The 25460-nt window shown below is 44.2% G+C and overlaps 1 protein-coding gene across 1 annotated transcript in view; it reads left to right on the top strand.

Annotated features, from left to right (window-relative positions):
* The first annotated feature begins 11683 nt into the window (after window positions 1-11683).
* The window catches only part of LOC119167686 (chymotrypsinogen B), a 495108-nt gene continuing 481331 nt past the window's right edge, over window positions 11684-25460 (top strand). The window contains exon 1 of the mRNA XM_037419206.2: window positions 11684-11932. Coding sequence (XP_037275103.2) covers window positions 11843-11932 — 90 coding nt within the window. The 5' untranslated portion in view covers window positions 11684-11842. The remainder of the gene's footprint in view (window positions 11933-25460) is intronic.

A 25460-nucleotide genomic window follows, 5' to 3' on the forward strand; every position in this document is an offset into this window, starting at 1 on the left:
CTTGCGATCGCGTGAGGGCCATGTACGCTAAGTTGGAGAAGAACGATTTACCCTGCTCTTTGAGAAGCTGCTCCGAGTTGTTAGAAAAAAGATAAGGAAAACTATCGGGAAGCCCGGCGTGCTTTGATATTCTCCCAGGCCTTATCGACTTCCTCAGCCGACACTCCTTCATCCTTCATGATCTCAAGGATCGCCTGCTTTTGTTTCGCACGGCCCAAAGTAATGCCGAGTTCCTCACAAATTTCGATGAGTTCCTTCACTTCAAGGTTCTCCATCGTTCACACTAGCCTCTTGCTGTTTGCCCCTGTTAACAATTTACTTGCCTTACCAACTATAACTCAACTAGCAAGACGCGCGAGCAATTTTTCACACTCCCGTGTTTACCCCCTCCACATTAACTTTAGTTTCAAAGCACTTCGACTTTGCTTGAAACGATCAAAGCTCACTTCAATGCTTCACACAGCCCTTCTCTGAACTACTATAACCTGAGCTAGAGTAGTCTGGTGAACTGAGGGGAAAACATCAGGCACTCACCGCATCGATGTCGCTGACGCCGGCCGATCCCACCGCTACCACCACTGTTGCGACGCGCGCCTCCGACGAGGTTACGAAGGGCGCCTCGAATCTCACCGCTGCAACCACTGTTTCGAAAGACGGCGACGCCAACACGGTCCCGAAGGCGCCACTGCTTCGAACTCCGCTGGGAAGGTCACCGGCCGTTTGCGTATGTTTTTCAGCTCGCGACTGCTTCTGCGCAGAGCTGATAGACGAGCCGACTAGATGACGGTGAGTTAAACAAGGTTTATTTACGGCATATATACAAATGCGTTACAAATTCGGCACTGGGGCCGACAGAGACGCGAAGAGCCGAGCTATTCTTCCTAACACATGGCTCTACTCTCAAATGGGTCTGCTGTCAAAGGGGTCTCTTCTCTACCACACAGCTCAACTCTCTATCACATAGCTCTCTTCTCTACCACACATGTTGGCTCTCCAACAGGACTGCTAACACATAGCTCAACTCTGATACACAGCTCAACTGCGACGTACATGTCTGCTCTCACATAGGACTGCTGCCCCAACAGGTCGGCTCTGACACACATGTCTGCTCTCACATAGGACTGCTGCGACACACATGCCTGCTGCTAACACATAGCACAACTGCGACACACATGTCTGCTCTCACATAGGACTGCTGCGACGCACATGTCTGCTCTCCAACAGGTCTGCTACTCGCGACGCGCCGCAGGGCTTCTTTTATATGCACCGGGTCCAACCCAAAATGTCCAACCAGAAGCGCCGCTGGTCGGGAGGTTAGAATCCTCCAATGGGGTCGCCGCTGGGCCACGTCATTCTTTCTCATCGAATCTGGAGAGGCTGTGCTGCAGGTGGCTGCAACCAAGGACGAGTGACGTCGCAAGCATTGCGTCAGACGCCAGACAGAAAGACGCCGGTTGTTTACTCGACGGGCTCGCGGCTCAGATGACTCACTGCACGTGCGCGCTAGAAAGGCACCGTGGTGCGATGACGCCATTGAGTTGTTGATCGCGTCAGGCGGCTCGCGGGCTGGCCTTGACACAGATTGCCTTTTTCAGAGGCATGGACGTTCGCTGTGGACTCGCAGGCATAACAATATACACCAGAAGTGCTTTGTGTAGAAGAAACACACCTACAATCCAAAATCACCAGATTTCTACGCAATTACACTATTTTTCGAAAGGACCCGGATGATGTCACGACATCCAGCGGTGTTGCCAGAATAGGTGATAAAAAATGGCAGCATATCCACGAAGTGAATGATGGAGAATGGGGCGAAGCATCCGTCCGTTCATTCATTCTTGCTTTCGTCCATCCATGCGTGCAACTATGTGGCCACCCGTGCGTGCATTTGTTCATGCGTCCGCACGTCCATCTGTGCGCCGTCCCTGCGTCCGTCCATGTGTCCATCCGTCCGTGCAGCCATCCATGCATCCGTCCACGCATCTGTCTGAGTGTCCGTTCATCCACCTATTCAACGCTCCAAGTACCACCATCTCGCATCTTTTCATCATATATTCCTCATATAGAAGCACCACCATCCAGCGGACACTCCAAGAACTGAATGAGAGGAGGCACACGCACACTTTCTTATGGCTTGCGCTTCGTGTCTACTTCCCACCTTTAACCACCTCGAGTTCATGGTATATACTTGTTCACTGTATTCATGGCAGTGTGGCCCAACGCTCGCTAAACCTTTCTAAAACCAAGGAGGTTACGCCCAGCGAGTATAACGTAGCAACCCTTTCTTGTCAGATAGTGCTCAGTGTACATGCCAATGGTTGCTAAGGGGGAATGAGAGACAGGAGAATTTGGCTTTTAGTTGACGCGCACGCTGCGAATTTTTTATTGTTCAACAACGCACAGAAAAAATATCCCACCGGCAATAGCTTGGAGATCAAAATGTAAGACTGGTTACACACAACTACTACGACTACGAGAGACAAACAGGTGCCGCTATAAGGTGCTTCGCCCCTAAAAACTTCCTGTACATATTTACCGCTTCAGACACCGCTTGAGGCGGTACAGGGTCGCTAAAAGGCCCTGCAACCTAAGTCAACACTTTTTTACACACATCGACAGAACAATACAGTGTCACAAATACTAAAATGGAACGTCAGAGGACTGCTGCGGAACCTCGACGATATTCAAGAACTTTTACACAAATATACACCAAAAGTGCTGTGTGTATAGAAACACACCAAAAATTCAAACACACCAGCTTTCTACGCAGTTAAACTATTTTTCGAAAGGATCGGGATGATGCTGTTCAGTTCTCCGGTGGTGTTGCCATCATAGTTGACCAAGAAACTGCCTGTAGATATTTACCGCTTCAGACAACACTTGAGGTGGTGGCCGTCAGAGCTTTTTTCTTGAATAAATTGGTCACAATTCGCTCTTTATACATACCTCCACATCACCAACTCAATTTAAAACAGGATTCCAGTCATTCATATATTAACTACCTGAACCCTATGCTGAAGACAACATGAACAACAAGGGGGCTTTAATGAGCATAATAGCTTATGGGGCTACACTCGCTGCGGTGCGCGAGGCTGCCTGATTGAACAGTTTGTTTTTCCTTCCGGCGCGTGCCTCCGTAATCACAAAAAGTCAACATATTGTCGCGCATGCTTAAGAAGAAAACGAAGATGGGCGAACATGCTGACTCCCCAAGCTGGAGGAAGAAGGAAGATGACGACACTGGGATCATCAACCGGTTCGCCACTCCGGCGCTTGTCTCCGCGACCAAAATAAACGGCCCCTTCAGCCGTATACGTCCTCGTCCTCTTTGTGCGTAACAATTTAGCAATATCGTTAACAATACCTACTCGTCAATAGACCCCAACATAACATCTCCATCACTACTACCTCTATTTAAATGGTAATTCATCAATACTCAATACGGTAGTGACTATTTTGCTATAGTTCTCAGCAAATCAATAACAAATGCATGTCCTCCACAGGTTCCCAAATGGATCTTAGATAAAACCGGTTGGAAAGTTTCAAAAAATGACTCTCTTAACTTGGACTGACATGGGGCTGCTAAAAATAGTAGTTGTTGTGAGCTACTTGACAGCTTTTTTGATTGATGTTGCTACGAAGTGTATACCACAAACCTGCAGACCGTCAGACAAACGACGAGTCCCATGGTGGAATAATGAGTGCCGTAATACGCATAAAAACAAAATAAAGCATGGAAGTTGCTTAGAGACTCGCCGAGAACGGAAAATTTATGATTTAATCAAAGAAGATAAGTCGCTAGGCAGGAGGGTGCACCCAAAGGCGAGAAGAGAAAGTTGGCACAAATTTCTATTGGGATTCAATCCATACAGAGATGAGGCGAGTCTGGAACATGGTTGGTAAGGTGGCAGGACGACAAATACACTCCCTTCCTATAGTGAACACACAAAGAGAGAGCTTGGAAGACCTGGCGAACACTCTCAGAGCGCATTTTGAACAAGTCTCAAGCTCATCACTCTATAGTGGAGCGGTCCAACGATACAAAACCAAAATAGAAAAACGAAGATTAGAATGCAAACCCACAACAAGGAGGCATACAATGAACCTTATTGCTTGGCTCAACTACAAGCCTCACTTACCTGCTGCAATAAATTTACCCCAGGCCCGGACCATGTGGCATGTGAAATTTTAAAACACCTACCCACTGAAATCCAAAAAGCTCTCCTCTCCCTGTATAATTCGATATGGTTTTCCGGCCAGCTACCCTTAGCCTGGAAGGAAGCTATCACTATCCCGATTGAAATACAAGGCAAGTACCCATCCCCAGTTTCCAGATACAGGCCAACAGCGTTAACCAGCTGTCTTTGAAAGGTCTTTGAGAAAATGATAAACAGGCACCTGGTGCACTTCCCTGAAAATAACGGCCTACTTGACCCATGCTAGTGTGGGTATCGAGAGCCTCGGTCCACCACTGATCAATGTGTCCGTATCGAGGCACTAATTCACGATGCTTTGGTTCCTAAGCAATTTTTTCTTTCTGACTTCTTCGATATGAAAGAGGCATACGGTACTATATGGCGCTTTGGAATATTGCAAGACTTGTCACGTTTAGATGTGCGGGGTAGAATGCTGACAATAATCAAAAGCTATTTGTCCAACCGGAAATTCTGTGTCCGAATTGGTAGTGTCTTAACTCAAATCTTTGTGCCCAAAACAGGAGTGCCACGAGAAGGCGTATTGAGTTGCACACTTTTCATAGTCAAAATGAATTCCTTGCACCTGTCTCGCCCACGCGATATTTGTTACTGCATATATGCCGATGAAGTACAGGTTGGTTACAAATCGTGCAACATCTCAATGTGCCAACATCACGTTTAATTATTTTTCACTGTTTAGAAGTACTGAATATACTGACTGAGTATTTAGCACACCCAAAGGAAAATGTTCATTAACCAGAGAAAATGTGAATACTCCTGAATGTGTTATTTCTACTTCCAGTATTTCACTTTCTGTGGACATCACCTGAAAGCACACCCTTGCTCTATGGCAGAATTTTTCTCGAAGAAAAGTAAGTAAATTACCTTTTCTCGATAGACGATCTAACCGAAACGGTCAGTAATTACGCAGACTAAAGAATTTTGTAGAAGATAACCAAGTTTCTTGTAATATAATAACGTACGGATGCATCTGAGAAATTAATACGTTAAAGTCTGTAGAAACAGGAAATACAGATGAACAGTTCCACTGCAGCACTCTAATTTACCTCTCATCGACCAAAGCACCGTAGACGCTACTGCCTCTTTTAAAATATTAGCAGTTGGCTTGAGCTGTGGCAGAACTTTCTTCGATTAATAGCGAAGAAAGGTACCCATCTTCAGTAAAAAAACCCCTTCGTTTCTGCGCGCGCCGATCAACATCTATGCTTGGACATTCCTGTTAATCTGCATGGTAGGTTTACGAGTCTCAAGAGCTACCACTCTTTGCAGATATGCGGGAACTAGAGCCCTCATGCGAGGGCATCGTCTGACCACCGTCTACTTCTGACAACATTGCCACCCTGAAAATAAATAGGTAGACTGAATATGTTTTAGCTGAAGAACTGAAAGAAGACCGTGAATGAGCTCGAAATGTTGATTCTTTGCCATCAATAGTGAGTAAGGAGCCAATCATACAGCTCATAAAATCTTCACAAATTTCATCTCTGCACTATTTAGGTTTCCTCACTGCTGTGTTTTTTCACAGCTGGATTGTCACATAGCTTTCTGTCAGTCCTGGCACAGCTTTCATAGGATGTTGCAGACAGATTTTGTCAGCCGATTCTCTGCATTTTCTAGAGAAGTGTTCCCATTGAATTATTTTGTTTGCTTTATAAGCTACTAGTATGGGTCTAATCACTTCCTCTTCATAATGCAGGCCCTAATTGCCAACCGATTGCCTCGCATCATGGCTTGTTCCACGGTTGTCACAGCCATCACCCTGCAATTGCTGTTTGCCGACATTGTCGACAGTGTACCCCTCTTGGACGTACCCTGCCCTGGCAACTTCAACATACTGCTCAGTTTGCATATGTAAACTCCACTGCGCATGTGAACTGTTGTGGCGGTATGGCTGTCAGTTGCTTCTCTGATGGTGATGCAGGTTGGTGTCTATTTGTCATTCTACTCAAAAAGATGGCATTTCCTGTGCCTGCTGCTGTTCCTGTGCCCAGTAGTATGTTTGTATGTGCACCCTTAGTTAACATTTATGGTGTTTTATTTTTGTGAGAAATAGGGTACTCGGTCGTAATACTCGTTCTGAATACCTTTGAAAAATCAACTACCTTCCCAATGACTTCCGCAAACAAGTGAGATTACTTTGCCACTTTTCCAAAGATGCGCATACTTACTCGCTGCAAAGTATCAACTTATAAGCTGCATTCACTGCAAATCCAAAAAAGTTGAAATGTTAAAATTGGTGGCACATACAACACAAGAAATGTATAAATGAAAAATACTAGACAGTTATGCAGACTAGTACATAACAATTTAAAGATAACTTGAGCTCACCTCTAGATACAACTTATTAAAATCTGGACTGAATGAACAAGAATAATTTTGTCAAGGCAGTTTAGTCATCAAATGGACAAAAGGACAACAACTTAGCAATGAACTGAACAGAAAATAGTTGCGTGCTTTTTGTACTTATGTCGTGATCAATATTTCTCGCTTGGCTGTGGCTAGGAGGTCACTGTTTTGCGCGAATTACACTGAGCAGTTGCTCCACTGATCGCGTTTCACTTTTTCTGACCGGGTGTCGGCTACCTTAACTTTCAAAGACATATTTTTATTTAATCAACCGGCCTCAATTTATGAGCCGCTTTTCACTGAATGCGTGTCAGGCAGTAATCATTAAGTTCAGTTGCTTTCAAACTGATAAGCTTCTTTCGATGTGCAACATGTTTTGCTACACAGATATCGGCAGGTTTTTTAATTTTGGTAAAAACAAGTTCTTGTTTTGAACCTTTTAAGCTCCGCCAAAACAAGGTGTACCTGAGTAGGATGAGCCAGTTTTTCAATGCTTCTATATTGCCTCTGTTCATGAAATCATGATATAGACAGTAAATAGCAGTGGCAACCATCATTGTATACAATGCATTCATCACTGTTGGAAAATCAGCGACAAGGCAACGGCTGTCTATGGTATTCGTGTCCTCCTATGTATTTAACACACAGCAGTTTCGCCAGTGACTTCTTCCTTGCCGATTAACTTTCCCCCTGATATTGTAAATACTATTGATAAAAGCTTTATTCGTCGAACTTTTCCTAAGATTGTGTAAAGAAGTTGTGTTTTCATTTTGCACCTGTATTTGTATTTTACGACCTAACAGTTGACACAGTATGAAAGAAACTTGCAACGTGCCGTGTTCATATTTATTACTAAATGCTTCAAACGTGTTTTGTAACAACCCCATTCATGTCTAGCTCTGTGTCAATGACAAATAAAAAGAAATAAGTAATCTTCGTCAATAAATGCCTTCTTTTTTTCTTTCATATGGCAGTCAGGCACTTCGGCATGTTCTTTCCTGCCTAGGCTGTGTGAATGCATGTCCTCATGGTTGCTGCAATTCTGTACATACAAATACTGCACCCTCAACACATGTTCACTTATTGTAGTCATTGCTTACACAGAGCAAAACCACATCTTTCAATGCTCTAAAAATGTAGCATGTATATCACATGTTTGTAAAGCTTTGGGATTTGAAAAGTGTGTTTTGGTCTTACGGACATGCACAAGTGTGTTTTTAAAGTTTTATAGCTTGGCTGTTCCAACACCATTTGTTTATGCATGTACTAATACGTTGATAAAGAGCTGTTAGGAGACAGTTTTTGTGCATGGACAATAATGCAATTTTTCACACCATACCAGAGCTTTTGTCCTAGCTAGAAGCTTCAGGGCGGTTCGCGTAACAAGTCAATATGCCTTTTATTAATAACGCACACAAAGTAGTTTATATTTTCTATGCACGTCGCATGAAAGTCGACACGTCACACAGCAATGTTGACATCACGTTGCTGGTATGCTACAATCACGTCGCGCTGTTCTGTTGACATCACATTGCTGGTATGTTGCAAAAACATTGCCGTAATGTTGAAAATGTGATCCTTGACGTTGCCATATCGTCCTCAATGTTACAAGCAACGTTATCATGTGATCAAAAAAGAGGACGTTAAGCGCTTTAATGCGACGTTGCTGACTGACATCTGGGCGCTTTCATTCAATGTTGGCATAACATTCTGCGTTACATGGGATCGTGGGCACGTGCGGTCTTGTTCAGATCTGATCACCTTATAACGTTTTTACGACTCACATAATCGTTTGTGTAATTTGGAAATGCTTGGAAGGCAACATCGGCTTGTGAGGTAAACAACTCAACAATCTGCTTGCTATGCTCAGTTTGAAAAGGGTTGTTCAGCTTGGAGGAATTTAGCATCTGCTGCAGAAAAAGAGGAACATATTTCTTGCTCAATCGCTGTCGTGCAATAGTTATTGTGAATTCAATTCCTCCTTTGTGCGTTATTGCGCCAAAATAAATGTCAAGGTTCCGCTTGTCATTTCCTTAGCCAAACTGGGTAGTTAAGAATAGTTTCACAAGTGTCGTGAAAATGGCACCTCTAATATATTCCAATTTCACTGTGGAGAATCGCAACGTGCCGTAATTCTATTTTTTTCAGTTCCTGAAAATGAAAAAAACCTTGCCCATTCCCACTCCGGGAATGTCCAGGCAGGTCAATGCCATTCCTGCCATTCCTAAATGTAGAAAAAGTACATCTTGATAGCTTTAATGAGCTATAAATGATTGTAACAACGCATAACTGATGTCATCAGATGTATAAGAACTGAAAGGGCAGTTTTTACGCTACATATAGTATTTTCATGGTCAGCACAAGTTTAACAAAAGTTACGAAACAGTTAGCAACGCATGTACTTACTTGTCGCGAACATATTTCACTACCTTCACGGCATCTCCTTACTATATGCATATCTATCAGCTGGTTTTTCAATCCCTTATTCCTCAATTGAAGTGCAGGGTAGCGTACCGGATCCTAGCATCTGGTTGACCTCTCTGCCTTCCTTTTTTTCTCGTTCTCTCTCTCTCTCGCTGTTACTAACCAGGAATGCTTGCTTGGTCTTTTTAATACGGTAACCACAAAGCCACATACGTTGTCAGATATGCCGTAAACACCACGGTATATCCCCCAAAGAACTGCCACGGTGGTTTAGTGGCTAAGGCGTGGCTAAGGCACTCGGATGCTGACCTGCAGGAGACGGGATCAAATCCCGGTCACGGCGGCCGCATTTTAAAACAGAGGTGAAAGGGCTTGAGGTCCGTTTGCTTAGATTTAGGTGCACGTTAAGACCCTCCAGGTGGTCGAATGTTCCGGAGCCTTCCACTACGGCGTCCCTCATAATCATAGGGTTGTTTTGGCACGTTAAGCTTCAATATTTGTTATTAGTAGGAAATCTTGCAGTAATTGTGACACCAGTAAAAACTTAGACAAATCTTGAGTTTGTTAATTACTTTGGACAAACTTTCATGCTGAGTGATAACACAGCTACATAGAAGAGCAGACGATGATGTGTGCAAAACGTCCACAATTTTTCTAAATTTTATGGCTGCTGAGAAGAACACAGTGTGCTGTTCTAAAGAAGGAGCATAAATAGCCTTCAAATGACCGCTACAGCATACGATAGCGGCGAGGTCTTGGTATTCTATATGCGCGGTAGCGTGTATGTACTCATCTGTGTTTCTTGCTGTGATGCACACTTGCCATTTTAAATATATGAAATAATTAGAAGCCACTTATTTTTCTACGCGAACAATTGCACTTCGCTTATTATCTATATACGAGTATGCTCCTGTTACAGCATTAACTTCATGTGGCAATGCACATGCACATATAAACAAACGCCCATTAACTAAAAATTCAGCATTGTATCAATTATTCGAGTAAGCGCTATTCACGAACAACTTAGCGAACTAGAAAACTTCGCTAATCAGCATTTTACTACCTTCACTTACCAAGTAGTTAGTGCTTTTTCTGACAAGTAAACGGTTAGTACTTAGTCAGTGAGCGAGCATGCCTTTTTTCTCTAAGAGTACATGCTCAAACAAAATGATATTTCAATATTGTTTAGGTTAAAATGCGTTAATTCTAGAGTAACGAACTTAGCGAATCGTCGTGTAGGGATTCGGGGAGGCATCACTTTGGTTGCATGGAATCACCTGCTTTGGCTGGCCACACAAACCAGGGCTTTCAACAGTCTACTCCATCTCTATTGCTATAATTATCTTGTACATATTGTCCACACAGCACCCAGTTTATCGCGTACGAATGTGCTGCGCTGGTCTACAGACCTTTACGATAAAGTGTCATGCAAAGTGTCATGCAAAGTATCATGACAGTATTGCAAAAAAGGGGGCTGTAAACAAAAGCATCGCACTAGTTTCAATTTGCTTCACAATTTAGACAAGCTCTGTTTAGAATATCGTCCGAGTCACTGACGGCGACAAAAGGAAAAAAAAACAAAGTGAAGGATCGGGAGACAGCAAGCGGCGGAGGCGCCTTGGAGGGGCAAGCAAATCAGGTGTTCGTACACCGCCACCTTATAGTTCCGCAAGACGGATGCCATGGCATAGAGCTGTTGTTACGCCAACAATAGCGAAAAACTTCGGTGCAACATAGCCTATAAAACGGAATTGTAGTAGGTTTGTTGCTTATATATATGCTTGTAATCAGACAAGCCCTTTTACATTACTACTTTATTGTACATTCGAGGGTCTGACTTACTAATGTTTGAAGTTTGAAAGAAACACTATTTGAACAAAAATGTGCTCTATAGAAAAAGTCGTAATTTCATTCCCATTCACTTCCGTGGAAAATTACCATCGCATTTCACCAAGCTTTGTCGTCATTCCATTACTATTCCATTTCGGGGTCACGAAAGTATGGGATTATTGCGAATTCCTTTCGATTCACAAGTGGCAACTCCAGAACATTGGTCCCAACAGCAGAAAGTGACCCTTACTGCTTCAAATTAAGCACAGAGTTTATTGCATCTCAAAATAGTACGCAAGTGCAATTTTTCTGTTTTTTTTTGCTCACTTTATAGTGCTAAGGCTAAAAAGAAAAATAGTCAGTCTTGACGAAATGGGAACAATATTGAAAAGAAAAATGTTTTGAGCGTCAGAGAATTGTGAAAGGAGTTGATTTCACCACGCATAATTCATCGGTGAGAATCGCCTACACTAGACCAGAATACTAGTTCAGAGCACCCGCACTTTAATGATCAGCTGCGCTTTTTTTCGTTCTAAGAACTCACGTCGTTTAACTAGTTCCAGCCCAGCAAAGCACGGCGCGAAACGAAAGGGTTGCTCTAGCGCGTTGGACGTCTGGCAGAAAAGTATTAAGAGCAACTAACACATTGATGTGGCACGAATAGACGAGGCCGTGAGGGCTGTCGGACAGACATTTCTCGCCAATTGAGGCGGCGCGTTGTGCACGTCGAAGCCGTCACGCCGGACGCCCAATCAATTCTTTATGGTTCACTACTTCGGCGGCTTTAGCGCTGTCGCAAGAGCGCGACGCTCCATGAGATAGAGAAAAGAAGCTTTTGCATACGGACGTAGCGGTAGGTCTCTATAGGTCAGTCAATGCTCGTTGCCCACTACAAAGTGCGAGGAGCTTCATGTGAAAAGAAGCTAAAACGTCCCATTCGCATCTTAGTGGTGAATAGCGCCTCGTGGGAGTAACAGCTTGTTTGCTTTCTCGGTCATTGTAATCGGTAGTGTGAATAATACGTTATGACACTGTGTCTTTTTCTGGGGCCATCGTCATGGCGGGAAACTAGCCTGGACTATCTGCTGTTTCTCACATCGATTTTGTGCTTTCAGGTGAGTGGCCGGATAAAAATATAATTGGTAATGGCTTAGGTCATTAGCTATGTAGTCATCTTAAGCATTATTATAAGCCTTACTTGGATTCACGTGTATGCTCACGTATACTCAAAGGTATTACAAAGCAGTGTCGTTCATACAACATTTCAATATTTATTAAATAGAGACGTGAATTGCCCGGGGAAGGGGTGCCTTGAACTTTCCCCTGCAACTATTACAGAACATTTCTTGATGAATATTGTTTATGCTGTCATCTCTTTCAAGAAAATTGACCTTACTGGTTTGAAAGCACTCATAACTCGTTTTTGAAGATGCTGCGTCAATTGGCACCAAGAAGAGCACTGATTGCCTGAAATATTGGTGATAAAAAGCACTGACACCACTGGTGAAGAAGCTAATTCTAGGCGTCCGGATTCGTGAGTCGACTTACTAGGACTCACTCAGACTTAGATCGTGTTGTGAGTCTGAGTGAATTCCAGTGAGTAATGTTTTGGTGAGTTTAGTCCGAATGAGCTCACCTGAAGAAAATTTAAAATTTTCGTGAGTGTGAGTCTAAGTGAGTCTGGCTCAGAAAACTTTTCATGAGTCAGAGCCCGAGTGAGTTCAGGGCTCGAAATATGTTTCTTGAATGAGTTTGAGTGAGCTCCACAAGTATTGCCGACTTTCGTTGGTCACTACGCCTGCCACAGAACAGAGCATAAAACGGAAGGCGAGCGGAAGCACAATGCTCGGAAATACTTTTCCGCGGTATTGGGTCTTCCTTTCTTCGTTCGAACTTTCTGCGGCTCACAAGGGCAATATGTGGATTTTCCACGCAGAAATTTTTTCTTTGTGTTTGCGTCCACATGGTAGCTGATACTAGACAAATTCAGAAATAGGTAGATTATCAAGTTAGGATATCTTAATAATGACACGGCACCGGCTATATTGAAGACATTCGAAACTGCGCAGAACCTTGCTGTTTGGGCTAAGAAGAGCCCAAGAGGCATGCTCATGACAGAGTGGGTCTTAATTCTTTCACATTGGCCGACAAGACAACTACATAACTACAGACCAGTGTCTTTAACTAGTATTACATGCAAAGTAATGGAACATGTTATATAGTTGTATTACGTCGCATCTTCCTAACATACCGTTTTGAATGCAAACCGACACGGTTTTAGGCAAGGTTTTTCTTGTAGTACGCAGCTTGTAGAATTTACTCGCAATTTGGCTTCAGCAATAAATAAAAGGCAGGAAATTGATTGCATGTTTTTTGAATTTCGTAAAGCGTTCGATGTTGTAGCTCATGACATTTTCATTAGCAGGCCGCACGCCTACAAACAGAACTAGAATGCAACTACATGGAAATGCGAATACCTGTCGCACAGAGAACAGTCTGTGGTTCTCAATGCCTTCTCCACTGAAGTCGTTGTGATTACCTGTGGAGTACCCCAAAGCTGTCTTTGCGCTTTTATTATTATAATTATAAATAAATATTATCACTAGACAAATCATCTTTCAGGATGTTTGCAGACGACTGTGTGGCGTATCAAGTTACTGATTATGATTGTGACTTTTAGGACCTTCGGAGTGATTTAGATAAAATTTAAGCGTGGTGCTCGAAATGAAAAATGTCTCTTAATGTTTTCAAATGTTAAATCATCACCTTTACAAGGAAACGATCACATTGTGCATATACGTACAAATTAAAGAACGTTACGTTACGCAGGGATTGATATATATTTACTTAGCAGTTTTTTACTTCGGACTTAAGGTGAAGGAGGAATGTACAGAAAATAAGAAGGAAGGCAGCACGCAAACTGGGCCTCCTACGTCTAAATATAGCAAAAAGTTTTAGTAACATGAAAGGAAGGTTCTATTTCACTCACGTACCTTTGGTACTTGAGTACGCTTGTGTAAGCTGGGATCCTCATACTTGTCGGTCAGTCGACTTACTAGAAAAAAAATCCGAATAGGGTTATTTGGTTTGTTTTTGGAAATTATGACATAAACCTCAGTTTTTTTTGAGAATACGCTTGCGCTTCTATGGCAGGAATCGAAGATCAAACAGAAAGCTCTGAGACTCAAATTTTTTCATGGCATTTATTATTTAAAAATAGGCGTTGACAGAAACAAACACATCGCATTACCAATATATATCTCATGAAGAAGGGACTATTCTTTGAATGTTCCGGAATTTTTTAAAGTGACACTTTACGTCATTCATTCTTTTGTAGGAATGGTCTTCCGTCAAACATTGCAAAATTTCAATGTAATCATAACTTTTATTACGCTTTATGTGTAAAAATGGATGTCAATTGAGCTAGTAGTGTATATATTCCCAGCGGCAGGTAGTAAGCCGCAAAATCCACAAAACGTCGAAATCGGAAAAGGTGGAGCAGTAGAAACAGAGACGATGGGCAGAGACGCGGCACTAACGACTGACGTTCATTTCGGAACAACCTCCCTCCCAAGTCCGTACAATGCATGCGCAGATAACACACTAAAAACATCTGGCGAGCTAATCTAAGTGAATTACCTTTGTGCTAATAACAAATATTCTTTTTTAAAACAAACATTGTCGGAAGGTCTTGACCAACTTCGGAGGTCTGAAGCGTCAAGTGGTTCATAGGATAAGCTCTTGCGACCATTGGTGCGGTATTTTGGGGGAAATGACCTTCGGTTATTGCAAGCTTACAAAGAAGGGGGATTTGTTGTTCTTCCTTATGATACCTTCCACCAAAAAGCAAGAAAAGCACTGAGCAAGAACTTCACAGGGGTTGCCCTAAACCCTGTAAAAATCAAGAACGATGCTCTCGCAATAGCGGTGAGAGACTATTTTTATTATCTTTCTTTTGTTTGTGGCTCAATATGAGTGCACGTTCAGTTTATCAATATCACTTTAAGACAACTGTGTTTATATATTTGTGAACTTATAATTTTCTTTATTCCTGTAAACATTCTGGATGATTATGTACCAGTGTATTCTGTACAAAAAATGCTCGTTGGTGTGTCTATGCCCTTGCTGCAGGGTGGCACGACCTAATAAGGCGTTTATTTAGCCTTTAGTTGTGTCCCCCGAAACAAAGTGTAACGATTTTGCCCTGAAGAATCGAAATGAAATGAAATAAAATAAACTCATGGAACAGCTTACCTTCGAGGCCGTAGGGAAGTCAGCGAAAAAGAGCATAGGTGATTTGCTCTCTGTGCTTTTAACGCTTGAGGCGCATAAGCCGGAGCTCCCTATGAGAGCCATTGTTACTGAGGAAGTTTCTTGGCTGAAACTTGTTGGTAGGTTTCTGCAAGGCTCCCTAAAAGCTCTTGTTTCCGCTGATTCGTGTAGCATTGACAGTTCGAGTGTGCTGGTGAGGCTCTGAGGACGGAAGAGATGGTAGCGTACACAGCTTTATCTTTCGACATTGAAGAGCTGTATTATTCTGTACCCCATAACAAACTGTTTTCAGTTCTCTGCGAGGTCATTGGGGTACATGGCAAGACCTCTTTTCAAAGGACGTGCTGCCTTGCAACTGAGAACTTTATTGAACTTTCAAACTTTTTATTTGTCGGCACATTTTTGGTAAATTGTGTTTACAAAAAATAAAAAAATGGTATATTCATAGGGTCTTGTGTTGCTCTGGTGCTTTGCAGCACTTTTTGGCCAATTTCGACAGACGCTTGTGCCAAAGCCTCGATGATCACCGGGTGGTCTATATTTTTAGATATGTTGATTATTTTAATGTTGTTCTTAGCGTTGGGGGAGTGATTGTGTTCTACGTGCCTTTGGTAACATCATTTCAGTATTTCAAGCATGCTGTTCACATTTTAGTTTCACGCATAAAGTTCCACAGGAAAATTTTATTAGGTGTTTAGGCCTCACACTTACGTTTTATTCTCATGTTCACGTGTGCTGTAAGTGTAGTCTAAGAACTAAAAGAGTATTTTGCCCTATAATTCCTCTCACTCCAAGCTGGTGAAAAGAGGTATGGTCAATCTTTGCTTGACAAATATTGTTACGAATAGCTGTACTCATAAAATGGAAAATAGCATTACTTAGCAGTAAAATAAGCTTTTGTTGGAAGGCAACCCAAAGTCGCTAATAGCCTCTGTTGCTGAACATGAATTTAAGCGCCTCAATGTAAAACACAGAACTGATGCTGGTGTTGGAGAACACAGAAATGATGATGGTGTTCGAGAACAGGAGAAGTTTGTGGTTATGCCATACGTCCATGGCATATCGCACAGGTTGAAGAAGGTTGAGGCCCGGATCAATGTCCCACTGGTCTGTTCTGCACCCAGCAAACTCGCGGGTCTTCGCAAGAGAATTGCGCAGCTCGGCACAATAAGCAGTTTGTGTGACATAAAACTTTCGATTGATTGATTTGATTGATTTGAGGGGTTTAACGTCCCAAAACCACCATATGATTATGAGAGACGCTGTAGTGGAGAGCTCCGGAAATTTCGACCACCTGGGGTTCTTTAACGTGCACCCAAATCTGAGCACACGGGCCTACATTTCCGCCTCCATCGGAAATGCAGCCGCCACAGCTGGGATTTGAGCCCGCAACCTGCGGGTCAGCAGCCGCGTATCTTAGCCACTAGACCACCGCGGCGGGACCACGTCTCTACTCTCTGTCTCTGTTTCTACTGCTCCGCCTTTTCCGATTTCGACGTTTTGTGGCTTTTGTAGTTTAGTAAGGATGTATCAAGTTTCCCAACAAGCAACTCTTCTAATTTCTGCGGTAGTGCACGAAGAGGCGATGCAGCTGCTCAATAAATAAAGAAATGAAGGAAAAAGAAAGGACACGAAGAGTTCTCTGTGAAGTAGCGGCAAAAACAGATGACCAACATGGCGGAAGCAATGTTGGCCACCTTGAGTTCACGATGGGTGAGAGCATCAGCCGAGCACTAAAAAATATCCCGGGTCCTAGTCAGTGGGGGTGGGCTTTGTCCCCTGTGAAACAGCCTGGAGGGTGCTGGAGCCAGTCCTGTACTGCCACCTATGTTATTAACTTCAGTTTAGTTGATCTCGCATACAGAAATGATACAATCATGCTTAGAAAGGGCGCAAGAACACGAGACACAAACGAAGAAAACAAGAGGATGGGCACCTCGTGTTTCGTGTTCTTGCATTGTTCGTAACCATGAACCCACACCAACTTGCCCAAGTATTAGCGCTATTGGATGAAAGAACTTGTGAAGTACGCCACTATTAAAATTTAGCGCCCGGCAGACACATAGATAAATAGGTTTAATACGCACCCAAAGAGAGTAGGGTGTTACCCTGACTCCCTGTGGACCACTTCGACGTTGGAACAGGCAGGGAGTACTTGCCAGTGGCATCCTAGGCCCCTTGGATTGCCCGAAGCTGACGGTGACGATATGGGTTTTTGTGACGGAAGCGACTTGAGTTCATTGGGCATGGGACGGCAGTCCCTCATCATGTGTTCAATTGCACACACACACACACACACACACACACACACACACACACACACACACACACACACACACACACACACACACACACACACACACACACACACACACACACACACACACGCACGCACGCACGCACGCAAACAATGTCGAGCCATTCATTTCAGGTGATATATCCGCATAAACTGAAGTTTTAGCGGGGCAGGTGTAAACGACTTTCTAGAAGACTAAGCGTGATTTATTGTCCTTAAATAAGATGCGAATGTGGCGAAGAACGCAAACCATAGTGTGAAGTGGCTTCATTGTACGTAGGGAGGACGTCCCATGGCCCACGATCAGCCCCACCCCATCCAGACGATTGGCCCCGGGTGGGGTGGAGCGGTTCAATGAGCCATGGTCGGGAAGCCCCGCGCGCAAGGATTGATATTCCTCACGCCCGGGCGTAGGCCAATTCGTTAGAGTTGGTGATCTCGCCTTACACAGAGTCGACCCCGAGACACCACCCACATGCTCCCTTTGCAACCGTGCCTCTTGCAATTTCGAACACATGCTTTGGCTGTGCCCTACCCACAACGCAGCAGAACTAAATGCCCAAGAGGTTTGGTAAGAAGCCCTTCAGAGCAACGAATACAAGCAGCAACTACAGGTGGTCCAGAGGGCCCGGGACACCGCTACAAGCCTTCGGCTGCCAGTGCCATCATAGGCGAAGCCTCCAGGCTAAATTAAAGGTCGGAATGGCCCCTTCTCAGCCTCCTCAGGATATGTTTAATAAAGTCAACCTCACTCACTCTCACTGATTGGGGAGCCCATATCATCCGGGACTCAGACAATATCGTGTGGAGTAATGACCCTACCACTGAGAATAACAAGTGGAGAGACTCTGCCAAAAGCAAAGAATCTAGCCGCCAAACGTGAGTCGGAATGAATTATAACGTGAGGAGTCCAGAAACCCCAGTGCGATGAATGGATACCCGTTTATCTATTGTCGAGGAGGTGGCCTTGACAGAGTTTGTCAACATTATTGTACCTAGCTCAGTGACCGCAACAGCCACGTAACGGTTGTTATCCACACGCTCAGTTATGAAGGTGGCTGAACACGACAATGAGTGTACCTGTTCCTAAATTATCTTGGCTCTAGCACTTCTCACTCTGGTGTTGAACTGAGGGTGCATATTTCTAGGATTATGAGTGATCATGAGTACCTGTACAACAGAACAGTCAAGCAAGATTACCTGCTCTTCCTAGAGAAAGGTAGAAATTCTGGCACGAGCCAAAATAACGCATTCTGCCCGAGTGACCGATATGCGAGGGATCGTTGATGTGTGCTTAGCCTCTATAATTTCTTCATTGTATACTGCAAAAAACTCTGAGTGATAGTTTGGATTGAAAGGGCCAGTGCTCTTTTAACTGCTGTACGGACCAGTATATTGGACGTTTTCCTTTCTTTAGCGAGTCAATTCTACATTCACGCAATATAATAGATGTGACTCTGAGAAAGACATGAAAGAGGCAAAGATTGTTTTCCTTCCTTCATGCCTGCATTTCTGTTAGATAATTTAGCAATGAGGTGAAACGTAGTCACAGTATCCACGTAGTTTTCATTTTAAAGCCATTCGCTGTGATGAGCATACTTAATATCCTGATGCAGCTAACAGAGAATTCTGCCGCCGTATATAAGGGCACTTACGTCTACGTACTACTCGGTACGGGAGAATGGCATCGAGGACAGAAAGACCAAAAATTAGGAGAGCAGGAAAAAAATTATAATCGCGATGTATGCCTGTTCTCATACAATGGCGATGATCTGAGTGATATTGGTCAGTGTGAATGAGGTCAATGTCCTCCAGGAAACTGAACAGAGATCTTGAAATGTGATGTTTCTGAAAGTGAGAAAATGAAAAGTGTGTGTATGATCTGCGTTGTCTCCTTTGATGCTGATTTAATTGACATTTACTGACTCATGGTGCAATACAAAAAAAAGGAAAAAAGAAAAAGAAACATTTACTATTCTTCAAGGGTTGAAAATTTTTATCCCCACGCCTAGTGCAAAAGTTCAACAGGGTGAAAACATTTGCTCCCGTGAGTTTACGCAAAATCTCCGTCTATAGCAGGAAAGTAATATTTGTAGTCCCTCTTTTTGAAGTACCGTTAAGTCTTAAGAAGGAATGCACTCGAGGGCAAGTTTTTTACTCTCATCTCGGCTAAATTTCTTATACAATGTGGAGTGTTGATTTAGCCTCCGTAGAGGCCCGGTGTATGCCCCGATCTTCTAATAGCCGAAAAAAAACGCTATCAGCAAGTGGTAGAGTTTATCTTTGGGCTGTTACAGGTGATGAAGCTTTAGAAGCTTGCACAATTGTTGAGCTAGTACCATAGCCTCCGGTGTACGGGAGCTGACCCCCGTGGGTCTCTGCTTGCAGTCGCCATCACTGAAACTGCCAAATCACTCATCCACTCTATGCAGAGGTCTTGTGCTTTGCCGCTTCATTTCGAGTTTTTATAAAGCAGGATTGGTGAAAACGTTGTGCGACCACATTGTTTTTTATGACTAAAACATGAAGGTTAGCCTTCGTAGAAGCCCCAAAGCTCCCCACCCTTGGTTTGGTAGTGCTTAATTTTATTGGTTCTCGACACCCTGTCAAAGTCAGGAACCTTATTACGAGGTCGACTCCATAGCAAAAGCTCACGCGAAGAATGTCCATTTTCTTGTGGCTCTCAGAGGTGTAGCGGCTAGGGCTGCCTCACCTGTTGGGTACTGTTCAGGACCCGTGTTACGAGCTGTACACCTTTTCAGCTGCGTAGTTGGACTGCGGATAATGAAAGCTAGATGTGACATGAATAATGTCGTATGTTTTAGTGAACTTTGAATATTGATGGCTTGATAAAAACAGGTATGTTATACGGGCTAGCTTCTAATGGTAGACACCTTTCTTCAATACGCAACCTCCGCCTAACATGAACTCGCGGAATATTTTAACGCGTAGCTTCAAATAGTTCGTTGCGACAAAATTCTGGCATCGGCGTCGACGTCAGCGCTTTTAGTGATGAGAGAAATAATATCCTGTTCTTGACGAAAAAAATTGGGATAGATGCAAAAAAAAAAGAAATGAAAAAAAAAATGCAAAAAAAAGAAACTTTCGAGTTAAAGAGCGGATCGCAACTAGGCCGTTGGTGTGGCTTGCAGGCGTTCTTCCACAGAGTCACAATATTATTTTTTGACTGCCCACTTTCGCACTTGAAGTCACTGGTTAAATGATTTTCTGGCCAAAGTGTGGCCTATATACGATATACGTGGAGCCAGAGCCACAATATTTTTGTAAGTGCTTTGAAAAAATTTACAATGACGATATTGTTCAAGGAAAACAGCCTCAATGCACCATATTTTGCGTGGAAGAAACGTAGAATCACGCCTATCTTCAAGAAATGTGAAATGAGAAAAGAGTGGGTTGTTTTAAGGTCCAGCCATTACAAAGAATTCTGGCATATTTAATGGTCAGCAGCAATATCAACAGAAGGAAACAGCAGCGTAGGTTCAAGTGTTTAGTTACGTACTGCCACGTAGTAGGCCCTTCGCTGATTCATAAAAATTGACAGCATATCCAAACGTGGGAGCCACCCACTACAGGTAAGGACACTGGCGCGACCTATTGGATATTGATAAAGGTCTTCCACCCATTCATATATCATATCCACGGAGTGAATAATCATGAGTGTGGCGGAGCATCAGTGCATCTGTCTGTCAACTATACGAAAACCATTAACACCATCTAGTGGTAGTATTTCAAAGTACATAAACACACAATGCAATCTATTGAGTAATTCATAAACTAGAGGGGGGTATACATACTGCTACTACTGCTACTACTACTACAGAAGAGGGAACGACCTACACCCTACGAAGCTTCACCCCTGAAAGAATAATTGTGACGTAGTGGGCATGTTTGAACCTCTTAACGTTAAATGAACACTTGACAACTCAACGTGCAGTAGGCACTCAATGGTGCTTCGAAACGGCTAATCTTAGGCGCACAGTCGTTCAGTTCCTCACGGCACGATCGAGGCATGCTCTGAGAATTGAAGAAAGTTGCTAGTTAAGCTTTGGTATGCAGGATGCTTATAAGTGAAGACCTCGTCAACACTGTCTTAATATTGATTATACTATATAGCTAGGGCCTGATGAACAATAGACTGAAAAGATTTGCTTTGATTGATACGACTTGTGGTGCAATTATCAATGTCGTTATTAGTACCTAGCTATATAACGCGTTCCTGATTCGCACGATGATAATAATTATTATAGAGTAAATCTAATCAGCAATAATTTTGAGCGTGCTCGCAATTAACGTCCAGTTATTGAGCATGATTTAGGCAGTACACCAACTAGCATGCTTTAGTTAGCACGATCCCAGCTTTACATGGCTTCATAAGCGGGGTCTGATTAGGATGGGGCGTAATCACCTAGGTCTTGGCTTAATTACCTTTGTCATAGAATGTCCTGGCATGACTAGCGAAGTATACCGCCAGTGGAATAGCTAATTAATCTACCGCACGTGCTTGGGTGCTAGCAAACGATGAAGACGATGAAGAGAGCTCGCACCAGCCTAGGTAAGCGCTAAAACATGTGCGACTCGTCCGACTAGTTTGGGTACCAGGTCATAGAGGTTTAGCTCTGAACGAGCATGCAGATGCACTAGCTGTATCTTCCCTTGATTGTGCTGTTTTACCTATTTTGCCTACCTCAGAATATATCACAGCAGCACGCTTTCAAAAACGCACAACGGCTAATAACTTTGAAAAATCTCCTTTGTTTGTATCAGACTACCAACAGCTTAAGTTCCCTTGTAAGAACAAGTGGTGTTCATCAAGAAAGGAAGAAATAGTGATTACCTGGCCGCGTTGTCGAGTCCCTTCATTGAACTTTTACCTTTACAGGTTGGGTCTAGCACAGTCGCCTTTGTACCTTTATTGTAAGGAGAGGGAATCTCTGGAGCACTTCTTTTTGTCATGCCGAAAATTCGAAACTCAAAGGAAAAATCTACTAGAAGAATCCCATCGAAAGTTGGGCTTAAACTTGACACTTCTGGTGATTCTTTCATTTAGTGCAGTCGCATTTGGATTCAGCCACAGGAGCGTTTTTATCGCTGTTACGAATTTCTTACGAGAATCTAAAAGAATGGAATGCTAAAAATAAGTAACTTCAGTTGTTGTATGTATATTTTTTTCTTTTTTGTGTGTTTGTTATGTTTTCTTTTCAAGGTTTTTTGTTTAGAAAATTAACACCTTTATATTGTTATCTATGTTACCTAATTAATCCAGCCCTCTCTTTCAAGATGTGAATTCATTTGAAAAGCAAGGCACCGTCCCATTCATGGCCTATACCCCTAGGTGGGTTGCGCCAAGGTGTTGAGGAACCGACCGACCGACCGACCGACCGACCGACCGACCGACCGACCGACCGACCGACCGACCGACCGACCGACCGATTGACCGACCGACTGACCGACCGACCGACCGACCAACCAACCAACCAACCAACCAACCAACCAACCAACCAACCAACAAAACACCCAGGCCGACCATGATGACTAACACGAGAGCTCGAGTTTAGTTTGGGTGCACTCCAAGTGGAATAGAACTATAGTGGGGTATGCCAGTGCTCAATTAGGGGACTAAATAGGCCACCAAATCTTTTCAACCAGTTTTGGACTAACTGCGGGAGCAACTGCAACGGTTCAACTCTTTGCCCCTAACATGCACTTAATCCATTTGGTTTAAATGGTTCTTGCAAAATGCCCTAGTGGGAAAAACAGTTGAACCTGCTGGACGAATGAAAAGAAAATGACGACCCTGACCTTGCGGAGCGTATTTTGTGCTTATTCTAACTTACTCAGCACTGAATAACTCAGTATGTATGATTTGTAAAGGATATTAATGACTGAAGCATCGCTGTTACTGAAGAAGACGATGATGATCCGAGGCTTTGGCAGTAGCTCATACACGCACTCACCGGTAGCCAGACCTGCGTCATAAAGCACCTTTCACCAAGCTGCGTGTGAACCTTTCTCCACGTACAACAGTCCGAGCACGTTACCCTCAGCACTTCGTCGTCGTCATCCTCAGGCATCTACTTAGCCCGTGACATTACCCGCCGGCGGCAGAAGCACCGTCCCGGTGCGATCAATTCTCGGGGTGTGAGTAGTATGGTTTACGCCGTGAGACGTGCACTATATCGGTCGGGACTGAAGCTGGGTCTGACATGGTATGGAGTGTAGCTATCTCATAGGTCACGCTGGTGACCTTGCGTATGATGCGGTAGGGGCCAACGTAACGGGACATCAGTTTTTAGCAGAGACCAACACAACGATATAGTAACCACAGCAAGACGAGCGACCCCGGGGAGTACTGTAAGTTGTGGTGCCGGGGATCGTAAGCACTCTTTTGGTTAAGCCGCGAGGCACATAAACGATCCCGGGCGACTTGGTGGGCGATGTCAGCTCGGGCCAGGGCATCATGAGCTTATGCTCATGATGCCCTCGCCCGAGCTGACAGTCGATGAGAGGGCTTCAGATTGGAGCATAGTGCGCATGGGCTAAGGCGGGTCATAACCAAACAGTAGGTAAAAAGGTGCAAATCCCGCTGTATCATGACATGAACTGTTGTATGTGAAGGTAACGAAAGGTAAGTGGATGTCCCAATCTTTGTGATTCTTGGAGACGTACATCGCTAACATATTCGTCAGGGAACAGTTGAGGAGTTCCGTGAGGCCGTTGGTTTGTGGGTGGTACGCTGTAGGGAACTTGTGGTGGCTAGAGCAAGATCGCAGGAGCTCGTCTACTACTTTAGATAGAAAACAGCGGCCGTGGTCGGTGATCAACTTACGAGCAGCACCATGACGCAGAATGATGTCATGAAGAAGGAAATCGGCTACATCAGTAGCACAGCTGGTGGGGAGGGTGCGTGTAACGGCATACCGCGTTGCGTAGTCGGTAGCAATAGCAATCCACTTATTACCGCTGGCCAACACGAGAAAAGGTCCTACAAGATCGAGGCTGACTCGGAAAAATGGCTCATCTGGTACTTCAATGGGCTGGGGGCACCAGCACGTCCCAGAGCAGGTGTCTTGCGGCGCTGGCAGAGGTCGCATGCCACAACGTACTGTCGCACAGAACGGTAGAGGCCAGGCCAAAAGAATCGGCGGCGAACGTGGTCATACGTGCGTGACACTCCTAGGTGTCCAGCGGAGGGGGCATCATGGATCTGGGCCAAAACGTCTGAGCGAAGATGCACAGGAACAACGAGTAAAAGTTCAGCACCATCTGGGCGGGCGTTGTAGCGGAGCAAGATGTCGTTGTGAAGAACGAACAGTTGTTAGGAGTGGTCAGGGTGGGGAGACTGCAGACCATTCATAATAGCACGCAAAGAGGGGTCGCAGCATTGTGCAGCAGCTACGTCGATGAAGTCGATAATTGAAAGAACGAGGGCCTCTTGTCCATCTTCCATCATGTCAGGGGGATCGACTGGGTAATGGGACAAGCAGTCGACATACTTGGGAAGTTGTCCGGATTTATAGGATACGGAAAATGTGTACTCCTGTAAGCGCGGTTCCCAGTGACCAAGGCGTCCCGTAGGGTCCTTGAGTGAGGAGAGCCAGCAAAGCGCATGGTGGTTCGTAATGACTGAAATGGTCGGCCATACAGGTACGGTCGGAATTTCGCAATGGCCCAGATGAGAGCTAAGCACTCACGTTCAGTGATCGAATAATTTTTTCCGAGCGCGACAACAGTCGTCTTGCGTACGCGATGACGCGGTGCATTCCTTGTTGCCGCTGCGCCAGCACTGCGCCTATGCCATGGCCACTGGCGTCAGTACGAAGCTCCGTGGCGGCAGATGGGCCGATGTGTGCTAGGACTGGTGGATTGGTTAGAATGTCATCGAGCGACGAGAAGGCGTTTGCTTGATGTTGGTCCCAGGTGAATGCGACATCCGTTTTGAGGAGGCAGGTTAGAGGACGGGCTACTTCAGCAAACGTTTTGACAAAACGACGGAAATAGGAGCACAGTTCCAAAAAACTTCGGACGTCCTTGGCTGAGAGGGGTGTGGGGAAGTC

The sequence above is a fragment of the Rhipicephalus microplus genome, chromosome 6, assembly GCF_043290135.1.
Source record: "Rhipicephalus microplus isolate Deutch F79 chromosome 6, USDA_Rmic, whole genome shotgun sequence".
Taxonomy (NCBI): Eukaryota; Metazoa; Arthropoda; class Arachnida; order Ixodida; family Ixodidae; genus Rhipicephalus; species Rhipicephalus microplus.